Here is a 12,641-nt window from a genome sequence, read left to right as displayed (position 1 = left end):
ACCCAACCTATTCATAGTAAATGTGGGCTGTTTTCACCAATAAAGTTGGTAATAAATTATTAAGATAATGATAGAAAATTTAAAAGCTAGACTGGCAAGCTAGCCCAGAGGGCAAAAGTCCTTGCTGCCAAGCCTGATCACCTGGGTTTGATTCCCAAGACCCACAGGGTGCAAGGAGAGAAATAACTCTCTCAGGCTCTCCTCTCTATGCTCTCCACACCTGTGCTGTAGCATGTGCACATTCATGTGTGCATGAGGTCCCCCCCACACAACTAAAGAAATCATAAGAAAAAATTAAAAAGGAATTGAGTAAGCCACAGTATCCCAGTAGAGCATACAAATCATGTCAGACTGAAGCCCAAGTACCTGCAATTTATTGTGGATGACTTTCTCTGGCCACAGACACCCACGTGGAAATGCAGGACTGTTAATCATGCCTTCCCAGGATTGTCTTTCAACCAGTAGTTGATGAACGATACACATTATGAGGATTTATGTCTTGTTTCATAGTTTTCTAGTACAACTGAGCCCTGGCTGTCCCCAGTGGTAAATCCTTTATTAATAAACCTTCATGTTAGATTCTTTCCTTCCTGTCTCACTTCTTTCCTGCCCTATATGGTTTCTTGGAATCATCTCTCAAATAAGTGATTTACACCACATTATGACTTTGGGCTATTCAGAAAAATCCTAAGATGCTGGCGACAGAGCCAGGGTGGGAGTAAGCTGCTAGACCACTTACTTGTATGAAAACAAAGGTGTACTTTCCAGGTGAAAACTCTGAGCAAATATGACATTACCAAAAGGATACGAGCTTTAGGGTGATGTACATGTAGATTTGAACCCATGTTCTGCCAGTTAATAACTGAAACAAAAACAAAAGCAGCTAAGTTTTTAACCTCTCTGGGTCTCTGTTTTGTCTTCTGTAATGTGGGTTTAATGTCTTCTTTTCATGTTATAAGTATAAAGCAATGTATGTAAAGTAGTGGCCAATAGTGGTTACTCATTAATGCTTTATTTAAATATTCACTGTTAGCAATACATACAACTGTTTCCAAATAGAGAGTATTTGCTTAATGAACCATATTAGTTATGGTTCCTGTGGCTGATACAGGTGTAAAGAGAACTTCAGGTGTCTTCCTACTTCTCTTAAATCACCTATTTTTACTTTAGAGGAAAAATGACCCTTTCCCTTAGCCATTTGGTATCATTTAATGCTATTTGGAACTGCTACATTTTCTTTCTGGGAACAATAAAAAAGCCAAAGTTATATTTTCAAACATGACCAGGCTGAGAGATTTCTACTGGGAAGGACTGAAAACAAACCCAAGAATAGTTTCTGAGGGGGAAAAAGTCCAACTTTTAAAATAAGCTGCGCAAGTGGCCAAAGAAAACAGACCAACAGACCAGGGCTTTTCTCCCATCTTGAACATTCTCTTGCCCTTGCTAGCATCAGTCACCAGGCAGTCTGGCTACACTCAGGAAAAGTTCAACTAATTAACCAGACCACCCCCACTTGCTTCTTCCGCTTGGGGAATTCATGAGAGCTGGCTCATTTAGAAGATATTCCCATTAGTTATTCCTTAAATCCCCAAACAGAAAGTTCAGAAGCACTGAGATAAGGTGCTGCCAAACAGGAAGCAAAGCCATGCCAAGCAAGAAACAAAGCCATGCCAAGGAGGAAGCAAAGCCGTGTTAGGACTGTTAAGTCTCTCATCATCTCGGAAGCTCTAGGAGTGGGGTTAGAAAGTAGAGTCCTTATGAACGCCAGGGGAATATAAAGCAGATGAATGCACATACACACATACACACCATACACACACACACACACACACACACACACACACACACACACACACACACACACTTCTTTCTTCCTTGGTAATATACAAGCCATCTACTTCCCATGTGTAAGAATTCAAAATGGCAGCTCAGCCTAAGCTCCCTTTATATTTGCTCATCACTGTCACAAAGCCAGTTGTTCTATACTTCAGCTTTCCAGTTGGGTCAAAATTCTGATACCTAAGGATGTGCTTTCTCTTGTTTGATTTTGGTGGGTGTTTTGTTTTTGCTTTGTTTTAAGACAAGCCCCTGTGTAACCAAAGCTGTTCTCAGACTCAGTATGTAGCTGTGGCTGGCCTTGAACTCCTGATCCTTCTTGCCGACCCTTTCCAAGTTGTACAGCTATTTACTATAACACCCAGGTGTGTGTGTGTGTGTGTGTGTGTGTGTGTGTGTGTGTGTGTGGAGTGTGGGGGAAATCTCATAATCTTACTCTTACCAGCCTTGTGTCACCACACCCAGCTAAGGCCCACTTTACTGAGATGTTCAGGAGACTCTTTTCCACAATATAGTCTTGTCCACATTTTCCAGGGCAGCACTGCCCCGGCCCTAGCTGGCTGTCTGGAGTGGCCTACAAATCCCAAGTGAATTATTGGGAAATGGATTGAGAGGTAAGCAGACCTCTTACATCAAAGGCACTTACCCTTCGATCAAACAAGGAATGCCACTGTGTGATATGGCAGTACACTGATACTCACCCTGTTTTATCATTTGGATGTGGGAAAGAAGTGTTTAAACACTATAAGATTGGATCTTTATTGGGACTTTCTTCCTCTACCTATGTCTATAATGATAATTTAGATGTCCTCAGAGTAGGAATTTGGAGGTTCTGAGGCTTTTCAAAATCCAAAAATAAGAGGTAAAACAAGCCTTTTCCAGAAGTAGGAGAATGGGGAGCTTCACTCCAGGAGTCAAGAGGGGAGGCCACTGCCTGTACTTCCCAGTTACACTCAGCAGTGACGGTTGAAACAGGAATTGACACTTCTATAGAGACTGTTTATTTTGTCACACTTGGTTATGGCCAGGGCTGCTTTCCACTTTACCCAACAACCTGCCTTCTCTACCGGACAGTCTCGATTAGAGTTCTAACACCTGTCTCAGTGGCCCTGCATCCTCTGGCAGACCCTCATTCTCTCAGGAGTACTGAAGTGTTAAAATCCTCAATGTTAAGGGTGTGGATGAAAGACAAAGGACTTGAAGAAAGTGCTAATGAAGCAGGGATGCTTGGTACCTGGTGGGCAGCCTAAGGCGCCCGAGTTGCATCCTCTCCTCTTCTTTCATTTAATGGATCACATTCATGGAGGGCATTCCTTCTCCCAGGGCTGAGATCCTCAAGGGTCTGTATCAGCCTAGGTTGAAAACTGAATAGTTCAGAACTCACTGGGTACATCTTCAGAGCTTGGGAGACTTAATACAGACCAAGGCACCACTAAGCAGCTTGTTTCTCATGAAATTTGTTGTATGTGAAGGGAATTAATACCCCAAACCCCAACCATTTAAGCCTCATCTAGTTTCCCTTTCCACTCACCTTCCACAACCCAGCAAAAGTGATTGCCCATTATTAGTGCCGGCGGGATGAATCAGAGGATGCAACTACAGAAGGCTGGCTACCCCACCCCAAAACACACACACACACACACACACACACACACACACACACACACACACACACACACACACAGGACATCCCTTTTATGGCTTCTCCAGCAACCTGAGCAAGAAAAGCAACTCCATCAGCTCCCAGGACCCACCCACAGGATTTTCAGGTCTAGTCAGGGGCAAGACATAGGAAATATCCTGGGAGAATGCCGGATGGTAGGGTGAGTGGATTTGGAATAACACACCTGCCATTATGTTGGTGTGTTTCTTTAGAAACAATGTACATGAAATCTCCTTTATATGAAACCTACTTTATTTACAAATCTCTTCTACCACTGCTCTTATCTTTCTTTCTTATACTGAGTTCTTTACCTAAGGTCCTTTTGGTATAAATTAAGACTACACATTTTGCCCTTTGGCCTCAGAGAAAGCTTGCCTCAGATCAGGATCTCTTAGAGTCAGCACCTCCTTCCAGGCAGGGCACAGTTGCCTTATCTGTTCTCTTTTTTTTTCCTACTTACTTTTTATTTGCTGAGGATCCAGGGCCTGTCCTCATGGCTTCCTTTCCCTATTATTTACTGTTCTGGGTCTTCTACCTGATCCCAGCCTCACACCCCTTGGCAGAAAGCTTCAGCAATCAAGGGGCTTCAGGAAGAAGGCAAAGACTGGGGAGTGAGGAAAAGCAGAGACCTCAGCATGGGCAAACAACCAAAAGTGCCACTGTGGTCTGGGCAATCAAAGGAGAGGGCCCAAGAGATTGGTTGCCTGGGTTTCAACGTTGTATCTCTATGCAGTTAGGTGAGATGAAACCTGGTTTGAAAGATAGACAGCCAGACAGATAGATAGATGATAGGTAGACAGAGGATAGATGGATAGACAGATGATAGATGATATGTATACATATGATAGATAGATAGATAGGTAGATAGATAGATAGATAGATAGATAGATAGATAGATAGATAGATAGAACCTGGTTCCTTAATTTTCTCTTCTATAAAACAAGGATAGGGTACACATTTCACAAATGATGGAATTAAAATACAATACAATACAACCACAGCAACATGTTCAGAAGAGAGCCAGCTATAGAAGCACCCAGAATGTTAGAGAATATAATTGGGGTCTAGCTCATTAAGTAAGGATTGTATCCCTACAGACACTGCATCACCAATGTTGAAACTAGAAACTTACTTATGAAAAAATCCATAAATGCAAGTGTATGATTGAGGGCTGTTTATGCCTAATTTGCAAAAAAATTGTTAGGTACTTAATCAACATGTATGGTAAATTGTGTTTTAAGATTAAAGTCAATGCAGGCGATGTTTTTTCCATTTTGAGATGGTGTCTTACACTTGTAGTCAAGGCTGGGACACAGGGTGGCCTCCAGCCTCCCAAATGCCAGGGTGTTGGGTATGTGTCACACTTATTATGCTTTTAAAAAATATTTGTAATTTATATGTAGATAGATAGACAGACAGATTATGTATGAACACAACTTACAGCTTTAATCTTACCTAAGTTTTAAATAAGTAGCATGTGGGGTTATCTTTCTACATGTGCTGAACAATAACAACCATATTTAGCTAAATAAACTGAAATGAAGGATTGAGACAGTGACAATATCTAGAAAATGCAAGATGGCAGGAAGGTAGAAGGGGTAAATTTTTATGTCCCACTTAATCCTATTTTGTAGAAACAAGGCATTATTAAATAGATGAGGGAAGCTTTTTTGTGACTTAATCATATGTGAGAATAGCATACACTTCATGAATCTCTCCACTGCACCAGGGTGCCTGTCAGGACGGGCTAAGCTAGCAGGTGAACGACAAGAAAGTGGGTGCTAATGCATTGATGATATCTGTGCATGAGAAAACTGAGAGTGATAGATCATAACTAATAATATATTTAGAGCTTGCTAATGTTTATGAAATGAATTTCTACATGTGTGTGATAATAGTAATTAGACTTTATGACACAGGAATTAAGATCACACATTTGCATAATATTTAATAAAGTTGCAAACAAGCTATAAGAGCCTAGAAAAAGGATTAACTCCAAGGGATAAAGTTTCTGACATCACTACAAGAGTTTTTTAAAGTGGTGGACATTCCCAGAAAACTTTTTGGATGTGGTTGAGGATTTCCTCTTTGCCAGATTTTGATAATAATGTCCATGACTCACAGGAAGCCAGCTCCCTATAAAGAGGCTCCAGAAGAAGCAATATTCAGTGGTCCTTGATTGACTACACATCAAAACTGCTAGAAGAACGGCGAGACGGAAGCAGTGGCAATACACCTGAGGAACCCAACACCCCAGCAACCATTCCACAAAACAGTAAGTACAGATTCCAAACCAGGGGAGCCTTGGGTCCAAAACATAGATTTATATGTGTGTGCACAAATGCAAAAGGCCTTCTGATAAAAAAGATCTGTCTAAGCTGTTAGAGCATTGTCATTAAAGCCTGCCTTTTCTCTTTGTTTAAAATAATGAAAATCTTAAAGTTGTTTCTATTTACCACAGTAAATGTCTTTGAAATAAGTAATGAGGTACAGGAATCCTTACCTAAAACCCCATGGTGTTGCCTTAAATGCTATGATAGAAGGGTGTGAGCAACCCACACTTAGAATTTCCTTCTGTGACTAATTCTGCACTTTCTCTCCTCAGAAGAGGATCTCCAGTCCAATCTCTGGGTGAGAGGAACTGCCGGAGTCATGAATGCCTCACAGTTTCTCTTCACTCTCACTTTTGGTAAGCTGGCATCATCGGAGACCTGGATCTCTTATCTTCACCCTACTGAGTCTTAAGAAAATAGGGTATTTTGTTGTATGGGGCTGTTCTCAACTTTGTAGGGGGGTTAGCAGGACTGTTGACTTGTCCCTGTAGGGTTCTGCCCTCTGGTAGGAATAGTTAGTTTCCTTACACAGGAAGGATGGATCCTAAGTGACCTATTCATCTGAAGACTCATTCATTTGGTTCCTGAAATGGGGCTCAAACAAGTGTAACATAGCATCCAACAAAGCTTTCTTTTTCTGACTTCCAGTGTACTGTGAAGTGGGTGTATCACATTGTGATTCTTAGAAAGCTCCAGTGGGTGGCCAGTCACACAGTGATCCATAGAAATGTTAGACCCTCCAGATGTTCTTTTTACTTTTAAAAGCAATAGTTTGAGCCATAACAAAGACCCCTATAAGCCAAAAATAAGACAACATAAAGTAGGACTAAACTTTGCTGTTCCTTTCTTGACCCAACCCAGTGCTTCTCACTGGAGAGAGCAATGCTTGGTATTACAACACCTCCATCGAACTCATGACATATGATGAAGCCAGTGCATATTGTCAACAGAGGTACACACATCTGGTGGCAATTCAGAACAGAGAAGAGATCAGTTACCTAAACTCCAATCTGAAATACTCACCAAGTTATTACTGGATCGGAATCAGAAAAGTCGACAACGTATGGGTCTGGGTGGGAACCCAAAAGCCTCTGACTGAGGAGGCTAAGAATTGGGCACCAGGTGAACCGAACAACAAGCAAAGAAATGAGGACTGTGTAGAAATCTACATCAAAAGGCGCAAAGACCCAGGCATGTGGAATGACGAGAGATGTGACAAAAAGAAACTGGCCCTGTGCTACACAGGTATGAGGTTCTGGATGGTGGAAGGTTGGTTCTGTGTGGAGGCAGCCTGGCATGCTTAGATTATGCAAAATAATTGCTCTCTGCTGTGCACATTTTCTGTTTTTAAAGAGATGATTGCGAAATATTGCAACATTTACTGATTTTTGTGAGTAAAAGCAGGAATGTAAGGGTGTGTGTATACATATATAGTTCTATAAATATAGAGTATATCTACTCAGATACAATGTATGTTTTAGTTGTTTGTGGCATGAAACTATCTTCAGAGATGTTATGAATTAATTTTTCTTGTTTGGTGCCAAGAAGAGCTATTCTACTGATGTCCTGGAACTTGGATCAGCTGTGTCAGTAAAACTCTTGAGCATTAATGCCATAAATGTTATTTGGATTACACAGATTATAGACTAAAGACAAACAAAACAAATAGAAAACCTCGTGCCACGCACTATAATAATTGATTGTTCTCATCTGGGTTGTGTTTTCTGTAGCTTCCTGTACCCCTGCATCCTGCAGTGGTCATGGTGAATGTGTAGAGACCATCAACAGTTACACTTGCAAGTGCCACCCTGGCTTCCTTGGACCCAACTGTGAGCAAGGTAAGTCTTGCCCTCACTTGTTCCTTCTCCAAAGATGGTAAACACCCTCTCGTGGTCCAGATGGCTTGTCAGTTGGGGCCACATGTTTCCTCTGTCTGAACACACAGAGTAAAAGCACCATAGCAGTTGAGACTATTAAGTCAGAGCCTCTTGGGTCAAACTCCAGACTTACTACTTATGACTTATGTAACTTTGACAAAGTAGTCTTACAGACTGACTGATTATTTCAGTTGTATTAAACCAAACAACTTCATGCAACAACTAGCTGTATGAAGACAATAATAGAAATAACTCTATAGTCTAATGGTTCCATAGAGCCTGGACCACAGGAAATATTCAATGAGCAATAATTATGGTGTTCAGTGTTCCTCTCTCTTATGCAAGATGAGAGATTAGCAGAAGTATGGCTTGGTTATTTTTTCAATTGTGACCTGAGACGCACAGAAACACCCTGACCATGGAAGCCTGAACTGCATCCGTCCTGTTGGCCTCTTCAGCTCTAATTCCTCCTGCTCTTTCAGCTGTGAAAGGGTCTACCTGCCCAGCAGCACAGAGACCACCATGCAGTGTATGTCCTATGGAGAATGGAGTGTGCCTACTCCAGCCTGCCATAGTAACTCAAAATACACCAAACCTTCTCACTCCTCCTCATTGCCTTAGGTTTTACCAATCTTATAACTTTTCCAATTAAGTTCTTTTGTTGTTGCCAGTACCTGTTTGGTTTAATATAAGATTTTTTTCATTCTTTTTATAGCGGGTATTTCTTTTTTTCTTTGGGGAGGGGGTTTGAGGCAGGGTTTTTCTGTGGCTTTGGAGGCTGTCCTGGAACTAGCTCTTGAGACCAGGCTGGTCTCAAACTCACAGAGATCCACCTGCCTCTGCCTCCCGAGTGCTGAGATTAAATGCGTGTGCCACCACGGCCTGGCTATTTTGTGGGTTTTTCTGAGGTTCTGGTGACATGTCAAGGAAGATGCCATAGAGTTAGTGGAGACACATGTAAACAGCCTCATGACTTCCTCATGGACTTTTCTGTTCATCACTCCCATAAAATGGGACCAACTTTAGCACTATGTTCATCAGGGGGCTTCAATATCTCTTTGTATAGTTCTCTGAAGCCATCAAAAAGATTCATTGCTCAGGTCCTTTGTATGTTAATATCGCTTTTACACTGTCATGAATCTTGATCTAGAGGCTGTTTTTTTGTTTTGTTTTGTTTTGTTTTGTTTTGTGTGTGTGTGTGTGTAAAACTCTTCTCTTTCATCTCTTTAGTGGTTGAATGTGAAGCTTTGACACATCCTGACAATGGAGTCAGGAAATGTTCCTCAAATTCTGGTAGCTTCCCATGGAACACGACCTGTACATTTGACTGTGACGAAGGGTACAGGCGAGTTGGAGCTCAGAATCTACAGTGTACCTCATCTGGCTTTTGGGACAATGAGAAGCCATCATGCAAAGGTAGAGCTCATACATGATGAGATTCATTGAATTCTCTTCCACAACTAAGGCTTGGAATCAGCAGCCCAGGTTTACCAATTTGAATGGGTGTTTGTGTTACAGTTGTGACCTGTGATGCCATCCCTTGGCCTCGGCATGGCTCTGTGAGATGCAGCAACTCAACATCTGGAGAATTTGCCTTTAAGTCATGCTGCAACCTCACCTGTAAGCAAGGTTTCATGTTGGAGGGGCCAGCCCAAGTCGAATGCAGTGCAGAAGGGCAGTGGACACCACACATACCAGTGTGCAAAGGTGAGGAAGAAACTGTATCTAATGCTTTCATTTCTAAAACAGCTGTCATCTTTTGTCTTGTGCACTGACAGTGACATCAGGTGTCCCCTGTAACTTTAGATACCAATTATGAGGGCAACACCAGTCCCTTTGAGATTATTTTTTTAATGAATGCATGGCCAGGAAGCAGCACTGTATGCAAGTAACATAAGGAAATGGTTTTTCTCTTGTTTGTTTCTAAAGTAGGGCAAATTAATAGTATTAATTTATTGGCATTGGCATAATAGAGTAATAAGAATTAGTAATGTAAGAGAAATCCTATTTAATTTTTTAAATGTAACACTGCTTGAACCTCACGCTTTTATCATACACTTTGAAACTTCATAGTTAGCAGCAATGACAATGCTCCCAGCTTGACGTCTGTCACCTACAAGGATTGTTTTTGATAAAGACATAAAAGCAATAAAATTTAATTCACTTTATAGCAAGGGCAAGAATGTGACATACTGTGAATTTCACTGTGAGAGAGAAGCTACTGAATATCTTTGTGGCTTGGTTACCCTAAGACACCTATTATAGCCCAATGCTCACACCTCTGAATGGCCCCTCTCTTCCAGCTGTGAAATGTGATGCTGTCCCTCAGCCCCAGAATGGTACCGTGGAGTGTGCTCATGCTACTACTGGAAAATTCACCTACAAGTCCTCATGTGCCTTTCAATGCAACAGGGGCTTTAATTTACATGGATCGGCTCAACTTGAATGCACATCCCAGGGACTGTGGACCCAGGAGGTGCCCTCCTGCCAAGGTACTGTTGAGTTCAGACTCTCAGGGTGCACATCAACTTAGCTGTTTTATGGTAAGGTTTTCCTGATTTCTACCGTGGATATGTCATTTGCAGTGGTACAGTGTTCAACCCTTGAAGTTCCAGGAAAGATGAACATGAGCTGCAGCGGGGCAACAGTTTTTGGCACCATATGTGAATTTACATGTCCCGATGGATGGACACTGAATGGATCTGCAATTCTGACGTGTGGTGCCACAGGACACTGGTCTGGGATGCTGCCTACGTGTGAAGGTGATGCATTGATTGGCAGTGGTTGCCTGGGAGAGTAGGTTGCAGAAGGGGTGTTGTATTGCGAAGGAAACTAACTGTCCCTTATGTCAAAATCAGATTGGGAGGTTATAGGGATGGATAGAAAGAAAACAGAAAATGATGCGAGCCAGTGAGACAAGCAGAATATTTGTTCTTATCTGTCACATCCCTCTCCAGTACTCTCCCCTGTTATGATTTATTTCCATTGTCCTTCCCTTGACGGCCTTTAGACCTCTCCCTGCTCCCTCATAGTGAGATTCTGATCATTGGGAGGGGGAGATCTAGAGACTAAAGGAGGAAGTAAGGAGAGAGAGAGAGAGACAGAGACAGAGACAGAGACACACAGAGAGAGACAGAGAGAGAGAGACACACAGAGAGAGACACACAGAGAGAGTGTGTTAACCGAGCTGTGATATGATAATGTCAAAGAGCTTGACAAGGCTGTGTTCTGCCTGGGAACACCAGGACACAATGTTGGTTTGAGAGGAATTGTTTAAATCCTCAGTGCCAAGTTGCCAAGTCTCTGCTTCATGCACTTGACTGCTTGGTGGATCTTCTGCTGATAGTAATGAATGTGTAGAGAAAAGGCCAAACGGACAGGGAAGAAAGACTCAAAAGCCAATTGTCGCTCACGCTGTTGCCTCTGAATTGTTCCTCAGCCCCCACAGGCCCCAACCGGCCCCTGGTAGTTGCACTTTCTATGGCAGTAACCTCACTCCTAGCATCGTCCTCATTTCTCTACTTGTTGCTGAGATACTTTCGGAAGAAAGGTAAATTCGGGCATCCACTCAAAAAAATGATTTTGAAAAGTGTGTGTGTGTGTGTGTGTGTGTGTGTGTGTGTGTGTGTGTGTGTGTGTATTTCTCACTTATGAGCTATGGTCTCTTGAAATTTTGCACTAGAATATAGAAAGTAGAACGTCTTATTAAAGAGCCCCAGTAAATGCCAGTGTAATAAAGCAAACGTTTCATGATACGGATTTTTTATTCAACTCAATGTTGAATGTTTTAGGAAACTTATGTTGGCTGTATTAATACTGCTTAAAGCTAGGGGGCGCCACTCACTTCAAATTCAACATTGTCCTTTGAGTTGCTCAATGAGAATTATGGAGTTATACCATGATTCTCTTGGGAGAATAGGTGAAATGATTTCAAGTAGCAGAGAATTGCTTGAAATAGTCTAAATTTATGAATGTAAATATCATAAGGAATAGGAAATACACCCATGGTCCCTTTGGTCTCTGACTATTTAAACATTTTTTAATTAAAATTTGAAATTTAGGCATTAGAAAATTTCCTGTGAAAGTATGGATTTTGTATCCATGAAGAAGAAACAGACAGATGTCAGGAAGCTGCTGTGTTCTTTGGCTGTTTTATCCTCTGCATTTTACTTTAGTTGCCATCAAATGTTTATTGCAGGGTCCTGTAGTACTGAGAATACAAATCTAGATGAGTCAAGTAAATCAATTTAATTTTCTTAAAATTCATTAGTCCAAACTAATCATTTTCTTTCTCTTGCAGCAAAGAAATTTGTTCCTGCAAGGTAAGGTGAATTCTTGTACAAAGCATGCCATTTAATACTCCATACTTTTTTTTTTCTCTGCACGTGGGAAAGCAGTGCTTGATGTAGTTTTCTCATGTTTCTGCAGCAGCTGCCAAAGTCTTCAATCGTTTGGCAACTATCAAGCACCTGCTCACATCATTTAAGCTCAAAACAATCAGGTATGACTTGGGCAGGTCTTGTGAAGGAAAGAAAACCTCCTTTCCCAGTAGTGTTTCTCCCTGACACCCTCAAACCTGCCACTGTCGAGAGGAAATCCCCATCTTCATGACAGTTCATAGAAAGTCTCGTTTCTCTGAGGAAGGACGGTCGTCTTACTTGTGGGTGATAATGGTGGTGGTGAAAGCTAGCCCCAGTCAGCAATCAGATCGCTAAGCATGGACCTAAGCTGGGGCCTCTGCCAGACTGGGGCTACTCCCCTATTCCTCTGAGATGAAGAGAGTGAGGCACAGAATTTCGGTTAACTTGTCTGAGTTCCAAAGCTACTGTGCAGTGTAGCCGGGTTTCAAACCCCAGCACTTGTGTGATTCTGGAATCCGTGATCCTCAATATCCGCATTGCTTCTGAGAGCATATCTGGAAGGTCAAGAGCT

General features: G+C 41.8%; 1 protein-coding gene across 1 annotated transcript; it reads left to right on the top strand.

The window, feature by feature from the left end:
* Positions 1 to 6,136: 6,136 nt before the first annotated feature.
* Positions 6,137 to 12,195, top strand: Sele (selectin E). Its single transcript, XM_035445017.1, is given in 12 exon segments — positions 6,137 to 6,188; positions 6,694 to 7,077; positions 7,563 to 7,685; positions 8,110 to 8,283; positions 8,940 to 9,125; positions 9,228 to 9,416; positions 9,856 to 9,997; positions 9,999 to 10,201; positions 10,295 to 10,471; positions 11,149 to 11,259; positions 12,010 to 12,031; positions 12,138 to 12,195. Coding segments are annotated over 12 exon segments (1,806 nt in total). The 5' UTR covers positions 6,137 to 6,151.
* The last annotated feature ends 446 nt before the right edge of the window (positions 12,196 to 12,641 follow it).

This window comes from Cricetulus griseus, chromosome 5 (assembly GCF_003668045.3).
Source record: "Cricetulus griseus strain 17A/GY chromosome 5, alternate assembly CriGri-PICRH-1.0, whole genome shotgun sequence".
NCBI classification, from domain to species: Eukaryota; Metazoa; Chordata; class Mammalia; order Rodentia; family Cricetidae; genus Cricetulus; species Cricetulus griseus.
This window is presented reverse-complemented; position numbering and strand designations above follow the sequence as displayed.